The sequence below is a fragment of the Blastocystis hominis genome (assembly GCF_000151665.1).
Source record: "Blastocystis hominis, Singapore isolate B (sub-type 7) whole genome shotgun sequence assembly, scaffold_19".
In the NCBI taxonomy this organism is placed as follows: domain Eukaryota; class Bigyra; order Opalinata; family Blastocystidae; genus Blastocystis; species Blastocystis hominis.
In genome coordinates, this window is record NW_013171826.1 from 108,331 (window position 1) to 134,891 (window position 26,561).

A 26,561-nucleotide genomic window follows, 5' to 3' on the forward strand; every position below is an offset into this window, starting at 1 on the left:
CTATCCGAGGTACTTCGTGATATCCAGATGGGCATGCACACACGATGGTACTACCTGGATGACGATTCGCTGGTCGAGTACGTCCCATACGAGCTGAGTAGCAAACAACAGGCGATCAACAAGATGCGATCGAAGTTACCGAAGGCATTGAGTGATGAACGAAAACGCAAAGAAGTGGAAGAGAAGCAACGACAAGTACAGCAACTCGAAGAAGAACTAGGACGCAGGGGGAGCGAAGCTCCCCGGGGAAGCTACGCTTCCCCATGCACGAAGCAGACCACGCAAACCAAAGTGAATAAGAGTCGCACGTACAATCTCTTGGACATCAAAGAAGCCGTTGAAATCAAACCACAGGACTACAGCAAAGCCATCAACACCAAGGAATTCCAGTTCGTACAGAAACCGAGAGATGGAACGCAGAACTGGGAGGTAGGGGGAGGCAAAGCATCCTCCCACTACACGAGCGAAGTGACCAAGCCGTCGAAGAAAGGCAAAGGACTACGATCGAGGTATGGACTGGCGTAAACAATGATGGCCAAAGTGAAAATAGGGACGATCATGTTTACTTTGTCTTTCCTTCATCCAAGTCACTTCTCCAACCAAGGTTAATACGCAGATGATTCAACTGATCTTGAATAGAATCCATTATTTGATCCTTTTTAGTATTCCAGATTAAAAGTGGAAACGTGTAATAATTCTTACGCTGTTTTGATCCGGTATACTTCTCGCAAATTGATTCAAGAACTTCGTGTGCATCATCACGAAATGTGTAACCGTTCGGTATATATTTGATGTTAAATAGAACCATGAGCTTTTCTTTTAATAATTCCCTCATTAAATCATTCTCAAACTTCATCGAACGAAATTTCGAAAAGATTTCTACGTCACTACTATTTTCATTGATCCTGTATGCAAGTACGTACATCCATTGCTGACTGTCTTCATCTGGAACGTGCCGATTCTGCAATTCCTTACACTTTGATTTCAAGGTTTCATTCTCTTCCTTGATAACCTTGATTACATCAGCAGCAAAAGCAGGATCTGCCCACATGAGGCAAGCATGGAGAAGTTCCTCGCAGACGATGTAGCCTTTGTTTGCACCATTGAAATTAGGGGTTGTGATGTATTGAATCACTCGAGGAATGTTCCACTTTCCGTTTTGTCCTTTTTGAAGCCTATCACCCCATTTTCGAAATAGATCTTTTGTTTGCTTGTTTCGTAGGTAATTCTTGAATAGTTTGTTTGTACCGTGCTTCTCGTTGTACTGTCTTAGCAGATCGGAGACCAGGTACATCTTAGTACCATCCATGGTTGTTATGCGAATCTTGTAGTAATCGCAGAAGTCAATATGGAAAAGAGTAGGAACGGAATTCATTTCTATTTGTATTTGTATTTGTGTATTAATGGCTTTTAATAAGTTATGATATTGGTATGGACAAAGTAAAAAAGATTAACCATACTCACTCATTACATACCCTTCGAAAATGAGAGAAAATGAAGCACCTTCCAGGTGAAGTCAGGATCGAGCCACATGAGGAACATATGAAGTAACTCCTCACAAATAATGAAACCCGTTTTTGTACTACCCGAATCAGAGAATGAAATATATTGAATCACATTAGAAATGTCATCTTGATTACCATCTTCTCTTTTTAGCAGGTGTTTGATCACTTCTTGGGTTTCTTCACTCTGTAGGTATTCACCAAATCGCTTGTTTGTACCGTGCTTCTCGTTGTACTGCCGAAGCAGATCAGAGACAAGGTACATTCGAATACCATTATCAAGGCACATACGAATCTTGTAGTCGTAGAAGTCAATCTCTTCGAATTTCATTTCTATTTGTATTTATGTATTGAACTCTTTTAAGTAGTTATCTCCTCACAACCTCTGGATCGCCGGGTCAACAGCGTCGTGCGTGTACAAGTGAAGGAGTGCCAGGTAGCCACAGTTGTTGGCAAAGATCGACTGGTATTTCACTTTGTTCACACGAAATACACGGTTCGTACCTGTCAATGGGAAGTCATTCATCTCGCCAAAGCTGTCCTGGTAGTTCAGCGTGCCATCGTCTTCACGGAAGCAAGAAACAAAGTGACCAAGTTTCCCTCCGTCTTCAAAGGGTATCCAGATGATGCAATTCGCTGGTTCTTTGTACTTCTTTGCCAAGGACTTGTACTTGTCCAATTCCATCACATCGAAGTCGGGTATCTCGAGTTGCTTGGCCAGTTTTCGAACTTCATCGAAAGTCATTGGTTCAGCATCCACATTCATGTAGCCGTGCTTATATAACCTCTTCAGTACACTCTCCTTCGAATCACTGACTCGTGCATCTTGTTCTCGTTCTGTGGAAGGGCTGTGAGGATGCGATTCTTTTTTTTCGTCGGGACTTCAATTGCTTGTGTCTCGTTGTCCAGGTCAGAAATATCGTAACCAGCACCAGATGCCTTCGCATCTTTGCCCTGAATCTGGTTTGCCACATCGCTTACCGTGTCTTTGGCCATGTCGCCTATCACATTCGCGATCTGTTTCACAGTGTCCGATCCGGTCTTCTGGGACACATAGTTCACACCCTTGTTGATCGCGTTATTCGCAGCATTCGTGCCAGCATTCACCAGGATATCGGTGATGGGTTTCAACTTCTCGGCATTGTTGTCGTACCAACCTTTGATCTTGTTCCAAGCATTCTTGAAGAACGTGCCAACACGACTTGAACCGGCGTACAAGGCACCACCTCGGACTTCGATGTTTTTACTTTGTCGTTCGATGGCTTTCATGGTCTTCAACACGTCGTCATAATCGCCAGGGTTGATTCCATTGAGGAACACAGCAGAAGCTCCTCCGAATTTCAGTGCACCTCCCTCCTTACCACTAATCAAACTCTTGAGACTCGAGATGATCTGTGGAGCCATCTGAATGAGCGCTGGGATGACCGTGGCAGCGAGAGTACCAAGTGCTCCGCCCTTCTTAAGTCCGGTCAGCTCGTTCATCAATTGCGCTTCATTGAATGCCAGTGCGCCACCTGTGTCCGAAGAGAAGCCAATGGCACCACCAGAAGCATTAGATTTACAACCTCCTCCTGAGTTAATGTCCTTGGTCGCCCCATTGAAAGCAATGGCTCCACCGGTGTCCTTGGTCGCCCCATTGAAAGCAATAGCACCAGCTGTTTTCGTCTTACTAGCTCGTTTTGGTGTTCGCTTTCGTGATCGCTTTGATTGCACTGGTGCTTCGAGTTCCTTGTGTAGATTCAATGTCTTGCGTCGATCCACAATCGTTCCACTATCCTGTTCTCGGAAATCGGGTTCGCCATAGAAAGCAGATATATCAACAGTGAATGGAATTGCCATTTATGAGATCAAAGTGAAAAGAAGATCAAAGATATATTCATTAGCCATTGAAACCTTGTGTAATGAACATATCCTTGATCGTGTTGTACGTATTTTGCAGATATTGCTCGAATTGTTGATCTACATTGACAGCAAACCGTTTGATCTTGTTTTTCATGTAGTCCAAATAATCAGGAGTTAGATCCTTACTATTAGCTACTCGTATGAAGAAACTCATCAGTTCGGTATCTTCATTTCGTTCACGATAAGCCCTGAAGAGACGTGAGAATCCAAGGTCATTTGCAAATTGAGCGAAAACAGAATTGTTGAAATTGCGAGCAAGCAAACTTGAGAAAGCAATGAAATCTTCGCGAGTATCATCGCTTTCCCAACTTTCCTTGGTGGAATTAGAATCTGTACTTTCATACGCGTCAATCAAGGCTGCAGCTCGATTCACTTGATCGATTGCTTGAGGTGTGAAACTAGCATTTACACTTTCAGATTGACGACCGTCCAGTACAATCACAGGTTGAATTTGTGGCTGATTCCGGAAATATTCATATGATTGCCAAATGGCATCCATTAAGTTCTGGATTCCTCTCATATTCTGCTGATACAATTGTTGATATAATTGTTCCCGGGACAGCTGAGTATCAGCAAAATGATTACTCATTGTAGTAATCAGCTGACCAGTTTGAGCATGTCCATCAACAACTGCATTACCAACATTTGTCAACAGGCTGTTAGTTTGAGTCTGATTGTCAGTGAGTTGATCAACAATTGCACCCGTAGAATCTTTGATTAACTTGGTTGTTTGAGCTTGTCCTTGTTCATATTGGTTGCCCAGAGCATTCGTACCATCCAATAGTTGTTTCCTAGTTGCCTTTCCCTCTTCTGCAACCGCATTACCAAGAGCTATCAGATTCTGATTCGTAGTCTGCAATTCATTGGACACGTTTTGAATCAGAGGTGTGAATGTATTGAATGATTCAACCAACCGTTTGTTGATTTCATCATATGCTTTTGCCAACTCACCAGATACAAATTGCTGAATGAAGCTGTTTCGCTCTAGCCACTGTTTCAAGAAATCATTGTACTGCGCCTTCATGAACTCTGTCAATCCATCAATTCGCATTTCACTTTGGGTTGGAATCAATGCTTGGATATCAGCAATTGCAGGAGGATCAGGTTTGTTTTCAATTCCTTGGAGACGAGCTTCGACTCCTTGCAGATATCTATTACTCTCCTCAATCACAGCCTTCTGTTGATTTACCAAGTCACCAATTTTCTGGATCAAATTGTCATCTCCTGTTGCAATGCTTGTTGCCACTTCAGCATACTTATCACTCAACGACTTGATTCCATCGTTCGTATTTGTCAATTTTGTTTGTACACCTTCCCAACAATTCTAACATCTTAGGATAACCCTTGTCCTTATCTTCCAGGAAATTGATTCGTTGTGCTACATAAGCTATTGCATTATAAATATTGCCAAGGTTCACCTGGATATCGAAGCTGTTCATCACAGTAATCACTTCATCCAACTTGTTGATAATGGACGACACATCCATCTGTTGTACGATTTCATTCGTCACATTCACAGGTTGTACTTCGGGTTTGACCATCCATCGACCACGTTCAACACGGCCTGCAGATACCAAATCCTCGTATGCCTGAGTATCTCGTTTCACTTTCTTTGTCACACCACGAACATATACCGTAGTATTATCATCATTCCACAACAGGAATGTTCGCTCTGGATCACCTTGTGCTGTCACATTATCTCGCAAGCCAGCAAAATCATTGATAATCGCTGCATTCTGTTGAGTAACTGTGTTGATACTATCTCCCATCTGTTGAGCTGCAACCGTTATGGCATCAGCAGCATTCTTCATTTCGTTGATGCTAGTTCCAAGATCACCAGTTATATTCACGATTTGTGCATCGCCAACCTGTGATCTCTGGTAGCGGATACGATAGGGTGATACTGGCTCATATCCAAATGGATTATCAAAGATAGCTCGTTTCTCCATGTCAGACAACTTGTGATTCACAGACTGGACAATGATCTTGTTGAATTGTTTGTCAATTTTAGCATTGTAGACCACGTTGTCCTCGAATGAGTACAACAGTACGTTCTCATCGTCAATTCGCTGCATTTGATATCCACGCATGTCAGAGACGGATACACGGCGACGTTCAGCGGGTGAGAGATTCATGTACGAATCAAACAAGGTTCGCTTCTGTCGCCATTGTTCGCTCCTCATGCGTTGTTGATTGAATTCACTTTCAACCACTTTATCGAAATATCGATTCAACATCTTGTCCATCATGTTTCTCGATTTCACTTTGTGTGGTTTGTATCGAATGATCGGAATTGTAGCAACGTATTCATCCATTTACTATGGGAGGAACAATGTGGGGCGACTTTGCCGTCTCCCCTTCTTTACTTTGTCTCTTTCGAATAACACGAAATCGTGAATGAGATGTACACATTCGAATTTAATGAGATCGGGCGGTCATTCGCGTCTGTCAATACCCAATCAATGTAGTCCAGGTTCGATTGTTCAATCACATCGATCGATAGGTTGTCCCAGGTGATCATGTTGTTCAGTCCCATCGATACATGAATCAGGTTATCGATCAGCGGACTCTTCAGACCAAATGTTTGAGCATTGATACTACTGTAGACTCGGATCACACTCATGCCATTCGTGATATCGTAGGGTTCAGTCGCTACCATACCTGCCTCTACAACACCTTCCAACTTGAGAATACTCGTGTAATCAGGTGCACCACTAAGGTCAACAGCGGTCGCCACATCACTGTTCAAGTATGCTCGGTTAACATCGTCTACCTGGATGGAATCGGCTATCGCACGGCATAACTCGGTAATCGAGTAGTAGCCAGGACCGACGTTGTAGACCATTTCATACCCTGACAGCATTTGAACCTTCACCACATTCATTGCACGAATGTTCCAGAGAGATGTCGTATCGATCTTGCACGTAATCGAAGTGATCTTGTACACAAGGTCACGAGGCATGATCACGGTGTTGAACGTTTCATGGTATCGTTCGTTGTTCTTCGGAATTACTGTATTGTGGTTAATCACACTCACCGGTAGTGCACGATTATGACTCATTTATTGTGTAGAACATGAAAGTGAATGCACACTGTAATCGGCATTGGCAGGGCAATCGTTGCACCGGTCTTATCGGTCAACGAGAATGACCATTTGCGACTTTTGGGTACCACGACGTTCATGTGTGCATTCTCCGTAAACTCCTCGTTCAATACAACCAACGGAGACTGTCGTCGTTCTTGCATGTTGTTCACTCGATCAAGGACAAGGCAGGTGCCAGGCGATTCTCCTTTCATAGTCACTCTGTCGATCACCATGTCGCTTTTGATGAGATTGTTACTTGTGAATTCATGTTCGTATGTTCGAGCAATGTTGAACACTAGATTCATTTATTATTTCCTCCTGAAACAGTGAAGCCGATCAGCAGGTACACGTTCCCAATGAACGATAGCGGGTCACCATTTTCGTCCTTCAATTCGTACACGATGCGATCAAGCAATTCAGAACATGGTACCAACATGCGTTTCTTGTAGAAGTAATTCTTGTACAAGCCGTCCATCGGGACATTCGCAAGCAGTGGTATCGTCTTGCTTTTCACGATGTTGCAATACAGTTGTATGTTCGATAGACCGTTCGTGATATCGACAGGATACTCGGCAACCAATGGACCATAGTTGGCATAGTACACACCATCGTCGAAAGGGATACGCCATGTATGCGATTGCGATCCTGAAGCGGGAATGATCGTGCCAAGGTTGCCACTCAACGAGAACACGTGGTCCGCGTGAATGTAGTACCCATCTGACTCAGCTTTCCATCGTATGTTCAGTGCAGCCGAGTCAAAACATTGGTTCATGTGCCATATCATGTCAGCCTGTGTCAATCGTGATGGTATGGTCCACTTGTGGTTCACCGTGTCATCCGTGTACGTAATGACTGTCTCAGCAGCACTATCGTCCAGTGTCATCATTCCGTACGGGAAGCGAATCGTCGTGTTAGCCGTGTACGACTCAGATTGTTCCCAGTCAACGAAGGTAGCCAATGATGGAACAACAACTTCATCATTCCTCACATACGTAACACGTGTTGGTTGTATGAATTCGATCGACACAGCACGATCGGAATACGTACTACCTTTGATCATATTCGTCACATTCAGACCATCGATGTTCGCCATCGCAAACTCGTAAGGTGATGTCAACTCGGGCATCCTGATGTAGTAATTGCGATGAAAGGTGAAATCGATTCCACGAGTCAATCCTGGTTTCAATGGCAAGTATGGGTTGTCATTGGATATGACTAGCATCGAAGGATGATCATTACTTCGAGGACCTAGGTATACCAGACCACCATTCACCACTCGTTCAAATATCCGATATCCATCGATTGCATTGAAACCATTAGCCACCATCTGCGCGATCTTCAAAGCACTGTATGATCCTCGTGCGATTGTTACATCCACTGTCTTGTCGTAACCTTCGAGTCCAAGGACGAAATGTGTGGTATCAACCCAGACACTATCGTTGTACACAGTGTCCTTGGAGTACAATGGTCCGAATGACCCACCTCGCTTATCCTCGTTAATCGTTATGGGCACATTCATGTTCTCAGCTGTCATGTCAAACTCGAGATCAGGCGCGTAAGCTTTCGCAGTCCATGTTACTCTATCGTCTGCTTTGCCACCAGTCCATGCAATGGCTTCCTGGTGCGATGATGTGATATCACGTGCCTGTTGATACTTCGCATTCAACTGTGATAAGCACGAGTTCCTGAGTGTTTCCAATGACATCAGTGTTTCCGTGTCTTCCGTTAAGTAGAATGTGCCAGAATCGAACAATGAACCGTCAGTATTCGTCATCGTGTACGTCACTTGTGGCTTCAGTATGAAGAAGGATGTATTCGTGCGCAATTGCCAGTCATACTCGACATAGCATGGATCGAGGTATGCATGACCACCAATACCTTGATCATTCGTCATATCAGGTGGTAAATCGCTTTCAGGGTTGAACGAAGTTTCCACAGGTCGTTCGATGCACAGGTTCTGCACAGATGGAGACAGTTTGAACCATGGAGTCCAACCAAAACCATTGATCGTCGTGTCAACACTGGATCGATCGAAATACCATCCGTCTGCTTGGACATTGAAGCGAACATGATCATCCTCGATCGTCATGGATATGAGTGGAATCACTTTCACCATTTCAGCACCGACAGCCTCGATGAACTCGCTGAACGTGTAGTAACCGACAGGCAATGTCAACATGTGCGAGACAGTGCCATCAGTAACAACCACTTGATTACACGAGGAAGACAGGTAGTAGCGCTTCGGGTTGTCCACTCCTTTCACCAAGATATCCGATTCGAATCCAAGGATCGACCTGATCTCTGATGCATTCGTGAAATCAATCATGTAGAAGTGATCTACCGTGATGTGGAACGCATTCTCACCGCTATACACCAATTCGAACAGGGCATCACTTGCATTCAGCTTTGCAATGATCGTTTCGATGTCGTATGCGCCGCGTGATATCGCGATCTCTTGAATCGTAGCGCCAGCATTGATTAGCACCACTTGATCAGTCGGCACGTTGTGCAACACGAAATCCGTATACAACGACACAGACGAGATGTAGCACTGGTCGAACGAGAGAGGATTGTCCAGCTTCACGTTCACTTCTTCGTAGTATTACCGAACACTTCGATCATTGAGAATTGATTAGCGGAAGTGACTCTATTTTCACTTTGATCATACACGTCATCAATCGTCAACTGGAGTTCGAATTCGCCGTTCAGTCGCATCATCTTGCCATCCATATCGCGGAAGACGAACATCAATTGATCAAACCGAGTGATCATTGGTATGCGCACGTCTTCCACAGTTCGCACGTAGTCAGCCGTTGGATCGTCAATGATCATCGTGGTGAGCAGATTGTTGTTCTGGTTGGCAATCTTCAGGTCCGATGATCGCACGATCGTCGAGTAGACTTGGATCACTTGGCGATTTCGCGTGATATCAATCACGTTCGATCCACTGAACGAAGCAGGTAGAATGACCGTTCGTCCATCGAAGCCAAGGATCTCACAAATGTCAGGTGCATCCGTGAAGTCAATGGTGTGTGGGGACTGAATCCAGATACAACCGAACGACGAGGCGTTAGTAGATATGGAGAATGTGGTATCGGTCATGGTATTGAGCAAGGCAATGATCTCACTGATCGTGTAATAACCAGCAGGGATTGTTACCTTCTCGTCATTGCTGTTAGTAATTACATTCGTCGTGTCCACATTGTTGAACATAGCCTGGGCATCCTTGGGTCGAAACAGGACAGTCATGGAAGTGATGTAAGGATTCTTGTACTTGTAGGGGTTGATCCAGGTAAATGAACCGTTGGTAGGTGAGCCTTGAATAAGCATGGAGTAGTGCATGGTCTTTCTCTCTTTACCATAGTCAACAAGACAATGGGGAGGAATCGAAGATTCCTCCCGGGGCAACGTAGTTGCCCCATCACATCCATGCATACCATGGCCAACAATGGAAGTCAGGTTAACATTGCAGGAATTGGGGGAAGCTTCGCTTCCCCGGGGGAGCTTTGCTCCCCCAATGGCCGAAATTGGCAGCCATGGGTTTCCGCGCGTTTCACGTCGTGGTCATCGAGGTGGCCAGGCAGGTAATGGCAGAAAATGGTGGAAAATGGATTTCCGCGTGTTTCCCGTCATGGTCATCGAGGTGGTCCTGTAGACAATGGTCAAAATGGTCGAAAATGGGTTGCCGCGGTTATTTGGTAGAAAATGGATTTCCGCGTGTTTCCCGTCATGGTCATCGAGGTGACCAGGAAGACCATGGCAGAAAATGGTCGAAAATGGCAGAAAATGGGTTGCCGCGGTTATTTGGTAGAAAATGGATTTCCGCGTGTTTCCCGTCTTTTCCCTACTACTTATTTACTACTTTATTATTACTATAGATGCTTGCCTCTCAAAGTAATAGAACCTATAGCATTCAAATAGTAGGCATAGAGATGAAACATGAACACTCTTTTAGTTTACCAGTTATAAGCGTAGTGATTGTGACAGCAATAAGCTCATTTACTGAACTGCAACAGCCATTTTCTATTTTTATACTGTGTTTTCTTGATCTTACAAAATACAGATATCATTTCTGATCATTGAGGAATAGACAAGGTAAATTACGACCATTTATACTATCTACACCACGATTCTATTAAACTTATACATACTCTAAAGATCGTAGTATCATTGCAATAAGTTATGATTGCCATTCTGTTTTTCTTTCATGATTGCTTTGTTCTGATTTGCTCAACCTTTAATTCAGTTGATGATTTGAATTCTTAAGAGTTCTATTCATAATAGATATTTTGGGAAAGCAAAAATGAAATCGTGAATTCAAAGCTATCAAAGAATCATTTCCATCAGAGTAAACAAAGATTGATTGCATCCGCTAATGATTTGCAGTTGAATTACCTTTTGATTACTACGAGACACTAAAGGTTTTGATCACTTTCAGTGGAGTTAGACCATGTACTGGTGATATCAGTAGTAATGCTATTTCACCATTATATCTCCTTATTGTTGTGTGGTATATTTGAGCAATAGTTCCTTATTCTATGAAGTAGATATTGGCAAGTATGGACTCATCATATATGACCAAATAAGTATTTGTCAATACATAATTAGTAACCAACAGTAAATATCTACACTGGACACTACTTAATGCACATTTCCACTGTAATAATACTACACTCATTTCAGCATTTTTCAAGTCCAAACCTTCCATTTCATACCACGAATAGATAGCACATTCTAGCTATATGTCTAGTCTCTGTTCACATATCATCACCCATTATTGGAGTATTCACTATTTCGTTCACAATTCCACTTGATATCGCTCATTAGGGTAATTCAATGCATTCACTGTTTTTTTCATCAATAATACTTGTGAATTATAAGTTGCAGGGAGAATGACCTCAACTTCTAAAAAGAAATACTACATAAGAATGAAATTGTTTCATTTAGATCTCATCACGACATTAAAAACAACAGAAAACGAACTATTCACTCCATTTTTCTTCAGCTACAAAGTATCCGATTCTGTGTTGCTAATCTATTCTACTATTCATTCTATTTTCGGTTTTCAACATAGTGATTCAAAAACTGTTCGATTGGTGTATATTCACAATCTTTGAGAAAAGAAGGGAGTTTCATTCATTTGTTCCCAACCTTTTCTTTGTTCAAAAATGAGCTATCTTTCTACATTAATATTCATTAATTATTTATTTATTTGTTTATCTATATTTACTCAAGTTAAGAAATGCCCGTCACGATTCGTCAAACTGCTCCCAACTTTTGTTTGAATGGAGCTCAAGGAACTGAAACCATTTCTAATATTTCGCTTGATAACTACAAGGGAAAGTGGGTAATTCTGTTGTTCTACCCCATGGATTGGACTTTCGTTTGTCCCACCGAAATATTCGCTTATAATGATGCTGCGGACAAGTTGGCTGCAGTGAACACTGTGGTGCTTGGAATTTCTGGAGATTCTCCTTATACTCATTTGAGTTGGTTGAAGGCATCCCGTTCTGAGGGTGGACTGGGTGGTCTTATCAATATTCCGTTGCTTTCGGATGTGACTCGTGAGACGATGAAGAACTATGGAGTATACAATGAAGATAAATCGGGTTTGGATTATGCTCAAGCTTTCCGAGGATTGTTCTTGATTGATCCGAATCAGAAAATCCGTCATATTTATATAAATGATAATGGAGTTGGTCGTAGTGTGGATGAAACGATCCGTGTGATCAAGGGACTTCAGTTCAGTGATGTACACGGAGAAGTCTGTCCTGCGAACTGGCACGAAGGTGATAAAACTTTCGTTCCTAACAATGCAGGAATCTCGAAGTTCTTGGTGAACTTGAAGAAGTAAAAATACTAAATGTGTATGTGTAGAATGTTTGCATTTTTGTTTGTTTGAAAACACAACATTGGCATTATTTGTTCTAGACTGCAGTTGGTGAAGAATCCGAAATGTAACTCTAAAAATGTGAGTGAATGAATGATGGTAAGAATGTGATGTTTAAATAGGTTAGTGAATAATAATAAAATGAGAACGGCCATATCTGATGGAAAGCGCCCTAACCCGTCCGATCTAGGAAGCTAAGTCATCACGAGTCGAGTTAGTACCAGTGTGGGTGACTCGCTGAGAAGTCTCGATGCTGTTCTTTTATTCCACTATTACATTCTATTCTACTCCTCTCCACTCACTCACTCATCCAGTATTTATATTAAACAAACCCATCCAATCTATTTTCTTACTCATTATTAATCCATTTCATTATTTGTTGTCAATCATGTTATTCTAATGTACGAATTACACTGCTTTGATGTTATTTAACATTTTCCTTTGCCTAAAATACAAAGTAAACAATGATATAACTATAATTCCATTTTCGCTTTTTAGTATTTGAACTTCATAAATGAAGGCAATGAGCTTTAGTCATTATGATGATACTGTGGATTTATTTCATTTTTCTCTTAAAATGTATCTTATCGACTGTTGATTTGTAATATCCTCAGCAGTTCATTCTATGATCACGGTCAAACTATCTATGCTTATTTCCTTCATTCCCTGCAACCAAATGATTTATAAAAATACAAAGAGAAAATAGATAAAATTGTCGGATTGTCGAGGAATCAAGCATCGCATTATCACATATTACACTTCTTCTGTTTGAACAATCTAACTTTATTTCTTAAAACATTATCGTAATCAATCACATTCCTGTACTATTCACACATATATACTTTCTCTTATATTATTAGTCATCTGCGTTCTGTCCCTATTGATTGTAAATCATTAAAGCAAGCTATTATTTCAAATTCATTTTGACCATTTCAAAAAGCATCATGCCAATTCAATGAGTTGTACTTGGGTAGTTGCTTTTTGTTGAACAAGTCACAAACAGAAGGTAGTTAAGTGAAAGAATGCTGAATATGATCATTTGTCTTGTATTCAGCACATCATTTTTTTGAGTTGTTATGGATGATGTTAAGCGATGTGTTTTTGCTATCAACTTTATGTACATTTGGTTGATAGTACATCACTCTTGAGAAAAATAATTGTATTGTAATAAATGCATTTATGTTCTTCTATTGACCTGCTGTATTCCAAGGAATCTACCGAAAAAGTTATTTAGTTAGATATGTTGCAATTGTATAATGTGTCTGAGTACTGATTTTATGCTTTATTTATCCCTAAAAGCAAAATAACAGATGCTGCCATGTGTTGACCTTTACTGGTGTTATACACTTATCATCGAATCGACAGTTGAAAAAGTGAACATTATTCTAAATGATCTATTCAATATTATCTCAGTAGAAATATACACATATTTTGTTTCTAATATCCCACCGTTCAATGATTTGTGATTATTCATGTATCAACGTGCTCAAGCTGTTCTTGTATTAATAGACGACTAATTACCCTATTGTGTGTCTGTACTATCGATTGATGAGATATGTGCTGGGAAAGGAATACCAAAAAAGCTAATACTGTATAGATTTGCCATACAATAAGGGTTATATATATATATCAGCCATTGATATACATCTTACAGCCAGTTTATCATCCTCTGTATTGTCTTCAGAAACAACCAAAATGTTCATCAGTCCCTTCTTCATAAGTAGCTCATCATTCTCTTCTATATAGGTCTATGATCTAGCATGTTTTCATTCCTTGCTCACCAAAATAAACCATCATGGAACTATACTGTTTTTTTCGATTCACCATTCTAGACTCCTGAAATAATAAATGCCTTTGGAAACATCATGCATAGAACACATACTTCGCCCTTCCTCTCCACTGCATTCCCAACGCTACCGAGCTTGAATAAAGAAACGAACCTTCATAATCTCTTTCATCATTCACCAAAAACGCGATCTCTAATATCGATAATTAATCACTTGGGCTATGAAACGATGGTAACACTGCCGAAATAATTCTCATTGATTATCGAAAAGCAGTACGTCAAAGACAATTCCATTTCCAGCTTCTTCATTATCCGATTGTGCCTGAATAACAGTCAATGCTTACTGGGATGAAGAATTTAATTGTATTCTGTTTGATGGGTTTAATGGCAACCAATGCACTTACTATCACATTGAAGAATGGAGTTGAACAGTGTATTTGGGAAGTGGGGAAAGCTGGAGATCAGCTATACGCTTCGTATGAAGTAACCAAGGGAGATGAGAAAAATATAATTGTTTCTGTACTTTTCTGAGAGTGTGCTAATGTTGCAGATTACTGATAAAAACAAAGCAAAAGTGTACCAGTCTGAGGGAAAGCCAAGCGATGATTTTAGTTACAACTTTGAAGGCGAGAATCGAATAACAATGTGCTTTTCCACTCGCCGTTCGGAGGAAACAAGTATTTCCTTCCGGTATCAAGTAGGAAATGAGCTCAAGCCGATCAACAAATCTCCTCGAACTGAATACGTGACTTCCAGTAGTCGTTATCATTCTCTTTACCTTGCAGATGATGTAAATAACCTGGCTGATAAACTGCAGTATGTCGCCACTGAGATTTACGCTATGCAGGACGAGCAGCGTTACACGCGTGAGAAACAGCATAACTATAAGCAAGGTATGATGAGGTGCTTTGTGGACGACATTTAGATCTGATAAAGCTGAAGAGAAAGGTGATAATCTCTTCTCTTTTCGAGGCTGTTGTGATGTTGGTGTGTGTGCTACTGCAGTTCTTCCAATACCGTAGTATGATTCGAGTGTGATTGTGAGGATTGTTTGTGACAATAAACTTGTATATGAAAATATCAAAGGAAAGACAGGTCTTCCATAGCTCAGTTGGTTAGAGCGTGCGGCTGTTAACCGCAAGGTCGACGGTTCAAGCCCGTCTGGGAGAGTTTCTATTTGCTTTTTGCTTTTTTGTTTTTTTGTTTTATTCACACTTCACTCATATTTCCTCTGTTTACGATTCTTCAATAGAATGGAGGTGGAGGGAGATCCACCAAAGTCTGTCCTATCTCCTACGTTGGAATCTTTTGAAGCATTTATCGGCGCTTATGTGAAATACATCCCAGAAAAAATCCAAGTGGAAAAGAGAATCAGAGAAATACAGGAGTATAGCAAAAATAAGCGCGTGAGAAAGGATATTCCCAAATCACCTGAAAAGGTATTACTTTTCGAAATGAAATAACTCTGCTTAGACACACTGGGATTACATGTTGGCAGAAATGAAATGGCTGGCAAACGACTTTCTGGAAGAGCGAAAACGCTTTATAAAGAAGAGGAAAGAAGTGTGCAAAGAAGTACTTGCCGTAGCTAAGCTAAAGAAGGAGGCAAAGGAGAGAAAGAGACAGGCACGCAAGTGTAAAGGCTATTTGATTTGTAGGAGATGGCAAAAGAACAGAGAGTAGTAGCGAAGCATATCAGTAAGCATATCACAATGTATTGGAACAAAATTGACAAGATTGTCGTCTACAAACACAAGGGGTTTGCAATCTGAGCGTTTCTCACATCCAGCCAACTCTACGAACGGCGCAGCGAGCTGATGGACCGTCATCTGCAGTTTATGCTGAAGCAGACGGAAGATTACACAGAACGCCTTTCCAGTCGCATCATTGATGGTACAGACCCGAACTGTATAACCTGTCCGCCCATTTTATTCTAGCCAAATCGAAAATCCGCCCTCCCTACCTGCTGAATCCCAAATACAAGCTTCGTCCCTATCAAGAAAAAGGTCTGGAATGGCTCGTTTCGCTCTATGAGCAGGGACTAAGCGGGATCTTAGCCGACGAAATGGGACTTGGGAAGACCCTGCAGACCATCTCTCTCTTAGCCTATCTAGCCGCAGTAAAGGGCATCTGGGGTCCTCATCTGATCGTTGTGCCGACGAGCACTATGTTGAATTGGGAGTGCGAGTTCAAGCGATTCTGTCCCGCCTTGAAGGTCTTGACGTACTACGGAACCGCCAAAGAGCGCCAAGTAATCGCGAACCGATTGTTCTTTTGTAGGAAAAGCGAAAAGGCTGGTCGCAAGGCGGCGGGTTTCAGGTGTGCATCACCTCGTATCAGCTCGCTGTGCGCGACGTGTCGGTGTTTCGTCGCAAGAAGTGGGTGTACATGGTGTTGGACGAGGCGCACAACATCAAGAATTTCCAGTCCGAACGCTGGCAAATCCTCCTTCATTTCAACACAAAGCGGCGGCTTCTGCTCACCGGAACGCCTCTGCAGAACAGTCTGATGGAGCTGTGGTCGCTGATGCATTTCCTGATGCCCGCGCTCTTCCGAAGCCGCGGGGAATTCGCGTTCTGGTTCAGCAACCCAATGAATCAGATGGTGGAAGGCGAGCGGAGCGTGAACGCGCGGCTGGTGCACCGTCTGCACGAGGTGTTGCGTCCGTTTATTCTCCGCCGACTGAAGAGCGAAGTGGAGAAGGAAGTGCGGCGTAGCGCGAGGCTTGAAGTCTAGATGCCCAAGAAATACTTCCACATCGTGACCTGTCCGCTGAGCAAGCGCCAGCGGTTCCTCTACGAGGACTACATCGGGCGGCGCAACACGCGCGAGCAGCTGGCTAGCGGGTCGTTTCTCTCGATGATGGGCGTGCTGATGCAGCTCCGAAAGGTCTGCAATCATCCCGACCTCTTCGAGACCCGCCCCATCCGCACGCCTTTCATTTGTGAGTGTATTGAGTTCCCAATTCCCCGGCTTGTGGAGCGAATGGCGCGAACCGAGCGCGGCGTGGTGTTTTCGCACACGCTGAATCGATGTATGTGGGAGCAGGACGCTCTGGAGAGATCCTCGTTGCAACAGAACGCTCTGGAGAGATCCTCGTTGCAGCAGGACGCGCTGACCGACGCCGCGTTGGACGCTGCGGACTGGCGACGCTCGCTGCGGATATTCCCTTCGTTCTGCCGCCGCGTTGCGCTGGTGAACGATTTCCGGCTGGTGGATCGCGAGACGGACAGCATGGGCGCTGCGCTGCTTCGCCGATCGCTCCAGCCGAATTCGAATGCGTTCCTCGACGAGATCGTGGAGCTCCAGGCCACGTTCAATCCCAATTCTGCGCTCATCCAGGAAGTCCACGCCGCCGCTTTTAGCTCCACCTTCTTCCCCGCTCCCTCCAGTCCCCTTTCCCTCCTCCCTCCATTCTAGAAGCCTGGTCCGCTTCCACAGTTTCCACGTTCCGCGGGATCCAGCAGCAGACCGTCGAGGAGACGCTGATTCGGCAGCGAATCCGCGCCGTTCGGCTCGCCGAACACAACCAGCGCGCGCTGCAGCGCGTTCCGCTGTGGGGGTCCGATCTTCGCGCGTTGGTTTCCGTCTATCGACGCCCCACCGCCGACGTGCGGGCGAATTCCCGCGGGTGGGAGGACTTCACGCGCGCGCTGAGCGCCCTGGTTCCCGATTTCCCCGCGGTGTGCGAGAGGGAAAAGGCGAACGTGGAGAACTACACGGTTCTGGTGGCGCGAACGCGTCCCATGCATCCAATCCGCTCGACGCTCGGCGATCTGGAGGCGAATTTCCGCGGGTGGGACGCAGAAAGTCGCGCGGCGGCGGTTTCCTTCCGTCGAGACTACGGCAAACTGTACGGTTCCCGCGGGGATGCGACGTAGACCGGCGATCCACGCGTGGGAAATGCTGCACAGCGTACAATTCCCCGAGAAGCGACTGCTGCAGTACGACTGCGGGAAGCTGGAGGTGCTGAGCGCCATGCTTCCGCGTCTGCGGCAGGAAGGCCATCGCTGCCTGCTGTTTACGCAGATGTCGCGCATGCTGGACATCTTCGAGACGTTTCTGAACATGCACCACTTCACGTACCTGCGGATGGACGGGTCCACGCCGCTGCCGCAGCGCCAGAAGATGATGGAGAAGTTCAACAACGACAACCAGGTGTTCGTGTTCATCCTCAGCACGCGCTCGGGCGGGCTGGGAATCAATCTGGTGGGCGCCGACACGGTGATTTTCTACGACTCGGACTGGAACCCGGCGATGGACGCGCAGGCGCAGGACCGCGCGCACCGCATCGGGCAGACGCGCGACGTGCACATCTACCGCCTGGTGAGCGAGAGCACCGTGGAGGAGAACATCCTCAAGAAGGCCAATCAGAAGCGGCATCTCTCTCAGCTCTCCCTCGAGGAGGGTCGCTTCACCACGCAGTCCTTCATCCAGGAGATGACCGTCCGCGACATTCTCGGCGCGCAGCCCGCGGAGAACCAGGCAGGTCGGCGAGGGGCGCAGCGATGAGGAGTAGAGGTCCTGAACGGCGCGTCGTTTCGCGGGCTGTCCGACGCGGAAGTGGCCAAGGCGCTGAGCGCCGTCGAGGATTCCAACGACGCGCTCGCGGCGCAGCGCGCGACCGCCGAAGCCTCCGCGCTGGAGACCGAGCTGGAGCGGATCGACGAGCCCGAAGGAGGGCAGGGAGCCGGTTCGGGAGCCGGTCTGGGTCCTGGAGATGCGTCGAACGCGGAGAAACAAGCGGCGGAGTTCGAGAAATCGATCCAGAAGGCGGACCAAGAGGCGAAAACGGAGCTGAAAGCGTGGGCAGGAAAGAACTCGGAGCATCTGATCGCGCTGGAGAAGGCGCTGCCGGCGATCCAGAGACGGTCGATTCGGTTCAAGGAGGTGTGCGAACCCATCCCGGAGGTTACGCCGGAGGCGCTGCGAGCCGAGTTGGAGGGATTGGAGGAGGAAGAGAAGGAATGGGAGGAAGAGCAGGTGGAAGCGATGAAGGAAGCGGAGGAAGAGATCAAACAGAAGGACCAGGATCCGACGCCGCTGGAAGCGACCGGGGTGGGGACGATTGCGGAGATGGCGAAGGTGTATGCGGGTTATCGGAAGGATATTAAGTTGAAAATCGAGAGAGCGATGCGGACCGGTAAAATTGTAATTTAAAAGGGTGTTTGTTATGAGAAAACAGGGTTTTTGTTTGCTGGGATATTTTTTACTATTTGTTCAGAGTAATGATATCAACTTGTAACTGGACTGTCGTAGGGAAGATCGCTGTGGATTCAGTGGTGTTCTATAACACGGAGAGGGAAATTAGGTATGGGTTTCTGTTTTTTCATCATCAGCGGAGATGTAACTAAATATATTGTCGCAAACAAAGGCAAATCACAAGATTCTTTTGAGCTCAAGAGTTGTGTTGTTGATTCTCTATTATCCTAGTTTCGTTTCTTTCTGCAATTAAAATTAATGACATCAAATGGGTAACTTCGGCGCGCATATGCGAGATTTACGTGATGGAGCATGGCAAAACAAATCCTACATATCTTGGAACCAAACGATACTCTGCAGTTGGTGAAACAGTTGAGATTGAAGGAACTCCCATCCAGTTGTACGCCGGGGAATACACACTTACTTCAAATGATATCGTGGATTCGATCATCATTCGCTGTCTGTCTATCAAAGAGAGAGTGCGGATTGTCCTGCACTCCATCATGTTCACAGGTGAAAGCACAGATCTTTCCGTTCCGCAGCCTTCTAAGGAATCGCGAGAAGAGCCGCCCGTTTCCGAGGCTCCGAAGCAATCGCAGCTCACGGGACTGATGGAAACGACTTTCGCCCAGCAGCTTCTCTTCGACAGCAAAATCAAAAGCGTGGAAGAACGACTTGGATTGACGGTGGAGCGGCTCTTCACCTCGCTGACCACGAATTTCAAGACGAAAACGGACGAGCTGCAAGAGCGAATCAACGTAGAAGCCGTAAGGAGGGATTGAATGATAGACGCTGGAGGATATCAACATCGTGCTGGTGGAGAAAGTGAAGGAATTGGAAAAGGAAGTTGCCGAGTTGCGTAAAACAAACAAGGAATGAATTGTTTTCTTTTCTTTTTTTCTCTTTTGTTTTGTGGTTTGTTTCTTTACGTTTGCATTCAATCACTCGAACTCGTAGCTTCTCTCTAGTCCCTCGCTTCTTCTTTGGTCTCTCCATTCGGAAGAGTCGACGCTTTCGCATTCTAGACTCGAATTCAATTCACTCCACGCACCAGAAGATCGACAATTTCTTCATTCTCGCAAATCGTCGCGTAGTCCATCGCCGTCATTCCTTCATGATCGCGGACCGATGTGTCTGCGCAGCGGTTCAGAAGCTCGGTAGCGATCGCAAGATCCCCACGATCGCACGCCCAATGCAGCATTCTATCGTTCAGTCCATCGCTTGATCGCACGTTCGGCCTTCCGCGTCTGTGTCGTTGATTTGGTCGGGATGCTGCTTGATAAACTCGATCACAAAGTCGGTTTCGCCGTCTGCGATTTTGCCAAAGATGTCGTCTGATGTATTCTCTTCTTCTTCATCCCCTCTATTTCATAACACCCTCTTCTATGTTTTCTACACAACTCTCATTGTGCTCACTTTTAATCCGAAGCTGCCTCCAGAAGCGTTTGATTCAGACTCTGCGCCTTCTTCATTCGTACTTGTTTGTTCACACCACTGAGGGGCCAATTTTGTCAAGAAATCTACATATTTCGCTTTTGCATCTCTACAAAGTACAAATCCCTCTTGACATACTCTTTTGATAATCCTTCGTAAGATTTCCACGAGCTCCACTTAGCCGACCCCACGAAATCAAGGGCTCCAGGATTATCAATATTAACATCACCAATCGTTGCTTGTTTGAAAAGTCCATAAAGGGCAAGCTTCTGAATGGTAAATAATATAAAAATTACAATTACGGAAGCATCTTGGAGGCGGAATTTTCCACATCGTACAAACTTCACAGCCCGTCCAAAATCAGAGTCATCCTCGACTCCCAAATCCTCACTGCTGTGCGGTTTTGATGCTACATTGTTCAAAACAGTCCAAACCCTACATTTGCGGGAAAGCAGGTGCTTTGTAATGAGGTAATACGCAAACAGAACAGCTAAGACCAATGCAAATAGATCCCCAATCATTGTTCAACAAACAAACTAATCTGAATGCAAATCCTTATCCGCCTCCACCGGCAAGTTCCATCTTCTCAACGTACTGTCGTCAATCTGTTTGTACCACGACGGCTGTGCCTTCGGCGGTAGCCGATAGTCCAAAAACAACTCCTCATCTTCGATTTCGGCTATGCTGATGATTCCCATCGTCTACCGCTCAGCCCTTCCTCCTTCTCTCACCCGCATAAACGAGTTCGGCAGCACATGATTATTCGCTACTTTATACATGAACTTCTCGGGAGCAACGTAATGATTCGGGATCAATGCGGCGTACTTCTGTCCCTGCGTCCGCGAGAATTCATACGGCACCACCATCACATTCGGCTTCAAATCAGGCCTCTCCGGGTCCGAGGGATGGTTGATCAGATGTCCCAACGCGAGCGGCGTGGAAGGTTCTAAAGAACATTCTGCGAATTTTGTTTACCGAAACCCGTGCTGTCGATAATGATCCCATCGTAGTTCCAGTACTTCGAATCCGACTTCACGCGTGTTAGCGGCACGAAATACTGCGGCTGGGGGTCAATCGGTGCGTCCAATCAAACGTCGACGATGTGCTGACGCAGGTAGACGGTGCCAGGGATGACGGTCTACTCAAAGGCAAGGAAGGACGGCCTACGAGGAGAGTACCGGGACGGATGCGACCTTTGAGAAAAACTCCCTGAATGGAAAGAAAAAAGAATTGAAAAATGTACTTGACCTGCAGAGGCGATGGAGGATGGCTGGACGGATAGGCCCCACTTCATGGATTGGAAGAGCTTTTCTGTGAAACGGTTCGGTGAAATCGAAGTGGAAGCGGAGGCTGCAAGCTCTACTGCATCTGCATCTGCAGAAGTCTTGGTGATTTCTTCCAGATAACGGTCCATCTACGCTGAATGTGATTTCGCCGTTGCAAACCTGAGACTCCAAGTAGTCTTGGATTGTGTGTTCCATTTGACCAACAGGCATGGAGACAACACTGTCGGCAAGGGCGTCGAATTCTTCCTTCTTTCTATTTATTACAGAGGGCAACCAACACTACCGATCTTCCCTGTAGAGATTGTCTCCTAGCGCTTTTACCAGCATCGTTGCCTTGATGAGGTCAAGTCGTTCCTATCACATAAAAACAAAAACGATCGAACACCTGTAATTGTGCTCCTGTGAGCTCACTAATCTTTCTGCCTGCTCTGCTGATCTTGCTGAGTACAGAGCGAAACATGGGAAATGAAACAAGGAAATGACCAGCAGATTAGTGTAAAGCATGGAAATCGGGTTGCTACGATGGAGTGTATGAAACAATTTCCGCCCATTTCTGTGTCTAACAAACATGCAACTGCAGCTGTAAACGGTCATTCCATAGGAATACAGAAAAGAGGTATAGTGTACAGGAAAACGAGTTCTAATAATGCCTTTGCTCATACATCATGATGGCATTGTCACGGCATGTCTCAGAACAGAATTTGTTATCAAGGAACCTATCACTTGAAACAAGAAGAACGAAACTACATGTACACATTACTATCCTCGCGAATAGGATTCTTGCAGTACTTGCACCTCAAAATATATTCATATTGCTCGTTTTCTCTACGAAGTTAGGCGAAGTCAGTACAAAAACAGGAACTCATTATTCCTAGGAGAGATTGCAGTGTTATCATTTGCTCCCCTGACATACATATAATGCTGCTGTGAATTCATGTTGATAAAGTTATTTGGTGGTGAGGGACATTACGAACCAGTTGTGGCCCATGCACAATTGGGCCATAAATCGAAAAAATATTTTCAAGAGTCGCTAAGCACTGCTATCGATTCACAAGATGAGCCTAGAGCTCAACATAACGTGTATGAACGGGAAGGTGAGCGTAACTTGCGTGTGTAATTCGCAGGAGATCAAAGATAATGAACCTGTTGAAATTATTCATAACCTTTATCTGGGATCAAAATACGCATCCTATAATAGTGAATTTTTGAACCGTTATCATGTGAAGTATATTGTGAATTGTAGCCGTCAGGATTGTATTTTCCGAGATGTACTCGTACTTGTTTTGCTATGATTCTGTAGGACTTCACCTACCTTAATGTGTATATTAAAGATAGTGAGGATTGTGAAATTCTCTCCAGTTTTTATTATTCCCTCGATTTTATTAGCGAAGGGCTCTCAAACGGATCTGTACTTGTGTATTGGTGTGTTTTTCCATGTTTTTTGAACCTTAGTACATGCGGAAGGTGCCGTTCTGCAGCAACAGTAGCGGGATTTCTAATGTCTCGCAAGCACTTCTCTTTTGAAGACACCATTAGTTTACTCAAGGAGAAGCGCCCTCAGATAACAATCAATAACGGTAAGATTGTCCGCTCTCTCTGACGCCCAGCATTTTTTGAGCAACTTCGTTGCTTCTACGAATGTAATTGCAACATTCGTCTCGCTTTTCAGTTGTATTTAGCCAACTTCTTCTCCGGCTTCCAAGCCATTCTCTCCACCAAACCTCATTCTCTAAGTCGAGCCCTCTCTCCCCTCTCATCTAGAAGTTCTGCCTCTCTACCAGTCCCCGATTCCTGCATCAATTCAGCTTTGCCGGCCTCGTAGGGAACGCTGCGTTTTGCCGCTTCCTCGTTTCTTCGCCACGCCCTTTCTCTGCAGGAACTGCCGTTCGCTCCTCTTCTTCTCTCGCAAGTTCCCTCTCGCCTCTTTCTCTCTCTCTAGCGTGCTCGATCACCGCCGCTTCGTCCCTTCCGATCTTTTCTCCCCCGCGCGGCCGCGACTCCTTCAATCCTCCTCCATTCACCCTCATCCCGACGATTTCTTCGCCTCGGGCGCGCGTTCTTTCGACCAGTTCCCGGACCCCCTGCCCGTTCACACCAAACGAGTTTCCACGGTTTCCACGGTTTCGAGGATGGGTCCGACCGGAGCGAAGGAAGCTTCCGCGCTCTCCGTGGGCGTTTCGCCAACCCCGCAGAACCCCTGTTTCCACGATTCGGATGTGGCAGTCCCGCGGGAATCCATCGGTCTGGATTTCCTCTCCCGCGGGGAATCATCAAGCGTGAACCAATCCGCTTGTGTCGATGAACTGAAAGGGACGAACGGAATCCGAGAAAAGAATTGGGACATCGGGGACATCGGGGACATTCGGGACATTCGGGACATTCGGGACATTCGGGACATCGAGGTCAGCGATGCCTTCCGGGACGTGGAGGCGGCGCAAAGCGACCAGATCGTCGGTGTGGCGGGGCAAACGTGGGGAAACGACGGATTGCGGCGAGGCAGCAGGGCAGGGAGGCGCAAAAAAGGGTCTATTTTTGACAATCCGGAGGAGAATGAGGAGGATCTGCAGGGAGAATTGTTCTTGTAGGCGTGAGGGAGGGCTGTGAGGATCAGCGCGGACCGGCTGGTCTCCGAATTCAGCGGAATGGGCACTCGGTCGCTGGGGAATTGCTCATCGCTAGTCAAGGATGATGATCTTTCCCCCGCGGGACGAGAAGGTGGGCTGCGCGCACCGCAGAAAGCCACGCGGAGAGAGCGAGCTCCAAGACCGAACTGCTCCGTGTATTTTATTGAGCCGCTTGCTTGGGTGATCCAGCAAGTAGTGGAAAGTCGGAGTGAGCAGTGGGAGTGGGGAGAGGCGGTGAGGCGTAGAGGAATTCTCCGATGTTGGAACCCGCTTTGCGGAGTGAAGATTGGGACATTCGGATTAAAGTCCACGTATCAATGTAGTTGTGGCTTTTTAACCTCCACGTACTTCGCCGTGGAGATAAAGCGATTATTTAGATGACTCTCCTTTATGGCGACATACACCACTGTTTGTTGGAAAAAACAACGGCAGACGATAAAAGAGGATTAGACAAGGCGTTGCGTTTGCACGAGGAGGGATGTTCTACGAAGGAGCTCTTCCTCCTCCTCCTCTTCAAGAGAGTGCATCATATCCTGGAAATCAATCAGAATTTCTCCCGCATTAGTGATAAGAAGGGAGAGAGCACAGAGCTGAATCTTTTGTAACTACACAGTCACATTCCCTTTACGATAGAATACTTGCAAACAGGCAAGACGTCTGGAATTTGTAGACAGCTTGCTCAACTGAGTCAACTTCAGATTCTTGGCGGCTAACTCAGGGAATAACGCGTTCATTGGACGGCTATTCACACGCATTTTCATAAACATGGGGTTTAGCCCTCTTCTGCAAAATCACCGTACAAAGCAAAGACGTACGTAGTACATTGACGAATTGACTGGAGGCGACTAACACCTCGAGCAAAAGAACTAAACGCAACGCGCGACATTCCCCTTTTGATTATTTGAAAAGTCAAAATTTATCATATTTCGTATAAGTTGCAATTCTGCAACAATATCAAAGCATTATTAGCATAATTCCAAAAGCATCACTTCAAAGATAAGCATGAATTCTTGTCTGATTCCATCTGTTCTATCAATTTTGTTGTGTTCATATTATCGTAGTTGGGTATTATCATAAATAATCAGTGATCATCGAATAAAGGGCTTGATCGTTCTCCCTGTATTTCGATCCAGTATAATTCTATTTGGATGGTACCCCCTTCCTCGTTTTTCTCGCCATTCTGGAAAGGTCACAAACTATCTCCACAGAAGTAGGTTCATTATCCTTTTGTTGCTTTTGTCCTTGTTGACTAATACAGCCAATGGGAGTTATATTCTCTGAACAATTCTAATTAGTCGTATAGAGATAAGAATGTCGAAGGCCGTACCTGTATTCTTCCATGTGAAGTCTCCTGTTGCTTCCGTCCCTAAGCCCTGCAAGCTGCGTGAGTCCATTAAGCAGGGAACTGTTCTGATTCTCCTGAGCGGACGCTACGCTGGTAAGCGCGTTGTGTTCTTGAAGCAGCTCGCTTCGGGACTTCTTCTGGTGTCTGGTTTGAGTTTGTTCGAAATGTTGAGTTTCTAGGACCTAAGAGCGTGAACAGAGTTCCTCTGATTCGTGTGCCCCAGTCCAGAGTGATTGCCACCAGCACCAAGCTGGACATCAGCTCTCTGGATCTCTCCATCAACGATACCTTCTTCTCTTCGAAGAACACTGAGAACAAGGAAGCGACCCAGAAGACTGTAGATGACAAGCTGGAGGCCTGCATCGAGAAAACTCCTCTGATGAAGGAATACCTGCACGCCAGATTTGTTATCGGAAAGGGAAGCCGCCCTCATGACATGAAGTTCTAAGTTGGAGGCTTTCTAGTGTTGTGGATGGTTTTCTATATTCTTTGGTGTTTGTTTCCA

The 26,561-nt window shown here is 45.2% G+C and overlaps 10 protein-coding genes; 6 read left to right on the plus strand and 4 right to left on the minus strand.

Annotated features, from left to right (window-relative positions):
* Positions 1-11,731: 11,731 nt before the first annotated feature.
* On the plus strand, positions 11,732-12,717 carry GSBLH_T00002298001 (uncharacterized protein; the record flags this gene model as incomplete). XM_013040835.1 has 1 exon in its annotated part: positions 11,732-12,717. One exon carries the CDS (start codon positions 11,732-11,734, stop codon positions 12,341-12,343), a length of 612 nt encoding a protein of 203 aa, XP_012896289.1. The 3' UTR covers positions 12,344-12,717.
* A 1,796-nt stretch (positions 12,718-14,513) lies between these two features.
* On the plus strand, positions 14,514-15,203 carry GSBLH_T00002299001 (uncharacterized protein; the record flags this gene model as incomplete). Its single annotated transcript, XM_013040836.1, has 4 exons — positions 14,514-14,684; positions 14,716-14,920; positions 14,951-15,058; positions 15,091-15,203. The coding sequence occupies 4 exons, from the start codon at positions 14,514-14,516 to the stop codon at positions 15,201-15,203; spliced, it is 597 nt and encodes a 198-aa protein (XP_012896290.1).
* A 1,027-nt stretch (positions 15,204-16,230) lies between these two features.
* Positions 16,231-19,325, plus strand: GSBLH_T00002300001 (uncharacterized protein; the record flags this gene model as incomplete). Its single annotated transcript, XM_013040837.1, has 5 exons — positions 16,231-16,416; positions 16,446-16,871; positions 16,902-17,556; positions 17,824-18,654; positions 18,685-19,325. The coding sequence occupies 5 exons, from the start codon at positions 16,231-16,233 to the stop codon at positions 19,323-19,325; spliced, it is 2,739 nt and encodes a 912-aa protein (XP_012896291.1).
* A 1,562-nt stretch (positions 19,326-20,887) lies between these two features.
* On the minus strand, positions 20,888-21,322 carry GSBLH_T00002301001 (uncharacterized protein; the record flags this gene model as incomplete). Its single annotated transcript, XM_013040838.1, has 1 exon — positions 20,888-21,322. The coding sequence occupies one exon, from the start codon at positions 21,320-21,322 to the stop codon at positions 20,888-20,890; it is 435 nt and encodes a 144-aa protein (XP_012896292.1).
* A 15-nt stretch (positions 21,323-21,337) lies between these two features.
* GSBLH_T00002302001 (uncharacterized protein) lies at positions 21,338-21,499 on the minus strand (the record flags this gene model as incomplete). Its single annotated transcript, XM_013040839.1, has 1 exon — positions 21,338-21,499. One exon carries the CDS (start codon positions 21,497-21,499, stop codon positions 21,338-21,340), a length of 162 nt encoding a protein of 53 aa, XP_012896293.1.
* Positions 21,500-22,660: 1,161 nt separating this feature from the next.
* Positions 22,661-23,023, minus strand: GSBLH_T00002303001 (uncharacterized protein; the record flags this gene model as incomplete). XM_013040840.1 has 3 exons in its annotated part: positions 22,661-22,803; positions 22,835-22,912; positions 22,944-23,023. The coding sequence occupies 3 exons, from the start codon at positions 23,021-23,023 to the stop codon at positions 22,728-22,730; spliced, it is 234 nt and encodes a 77-aa protein (XP_012896294.1). The 3' UTR covers positions 22,661-22,727.
* A 119-nt stretch (positions 23,024-23,142) lies between these two features.
* GSBLH_T00006424001 (uncharacterized protein) lies at positions 23,143-24,367 on the plus strand (the record flags this gene model as incomplete). The annotated part of the gene is given in 8 exon segments (XM_013040841.1): positions 23,143-23,181; positions 23,212-23,312; positions 23,331-23,355; positions 23,388-23,503; positions 23,540-23,664; positions 23,695-23,905; positions 23,964-24,255; positions 24,311-24,367. 8 exon segments carry the CDS (start codon positions 23,143-23,145, stop codon positions 24,365-24,367), a joined length of 966 nt encoding a protein of 321 aa, XP_012896295.1.
* Positions 24,368-24,729: 362 nt separating this feature from the next.
* GSBLH_T00002304001 (uncharacterized protein) lies at positions 24,730-25,114 on the plus strand (the record flags this gene model as incomplete). XM_013040842.1 has 2 exons in its annotated part: positions 24,730-24,926; positions 24,957-25,114. The coding sequence occupies 2 exons, from the start codon at positions 24,730-24,732 to the stop codon at positions 25,090-25,092; spliced, it is 333 nt and encodes a 110-aa protein (XP_012896296.1). The 3' UTR covers positions 25,093-25,114.
* Positions 25,115-25,140: 26 nt separating this feature from the next.
* On the minus strand, positions 25,141-25,604 carry GSBLH_T00002305001 (uncharacterized protein). XM_013040843.1 has 3 exons: positions 25,527-25,604; positions 25,350-25,494; positions 25,141-25,316 (listed from the first exon to the last, which is right to left on the minus strand). Exons 1-3 carry the CDS (start codon positions 25,595-25,597, stop codon positions 25,158-25,160), a joined length of 375 nt encoding a protein of 124 aa, XP_012896297.1. The 5' UTR covers positions 25,598-25,604; the 3' UTR covers positions 25,141-25,157.
* Positions 25,605-25,914: 310 nt separating this feature from the next.
* On the plus strand, positions 25,915-26,545 carry GSBLH_T00002306001 (uncharacterized protein). XM_013040844.1 has 2 exons: positions 25,915-26,203; positions 26,236-26,545. The coding sequence occupies exons 1-2, from the start codon at positions 26,023-26,025 to the stop codon at positions 26,502-26,504; spliced, it is 450 nt and encodes a 149-aa protein (XP_012896298.1). The 5' UTR covers positions 25,915-26,022; the 3' UTR covers positions 26,505-26,545.
* Positions 26,546-26,561: the final 16 nt, after the last annotated feature.

Excerpts from the sequence above, each read along its gene's own strand:
- GSBLH_T00002305001 (XM_013040843.1), bottom strand. The coding sequence starts at position 25,597 with ATGTCGCGCGTTGCGTTTAGTTCTTTTGCTCGAGGTGTTAGTCGCCTC. Across the intron at positions 25,495-25,526 it reads TCAATTCGTCAATGTACTAC|AAGAGGGCTAAACCCCATGT; the intron begins GTACGTCTTTGC and ends GTGATTTTGCAG. Across the intron at positions 25,317-25,349 it reads GACGTCTTGCCTGTTTGCAA|TTACAAAAGATTCAGCTCTG; the intron begins GTATTCTATCGT and ends GTGACTGTGTAG.
- GSBLH_T00002306001 (XM_013040844.1), top strand. The coding sequence starts at position 26,023 with ATGTCGAAGGCCGTACCTGTATTCTTCCATGTGAAGTCTCCTGTTGCT. Across the intron at positions 26,204-26,235 it reads GGGACTTCTTCTGGTGTCTG|GACCTAAGAGCGTGAACAGA; the intron begins GTTTGAGTTTGT and ends TTGAGTTTCTAG.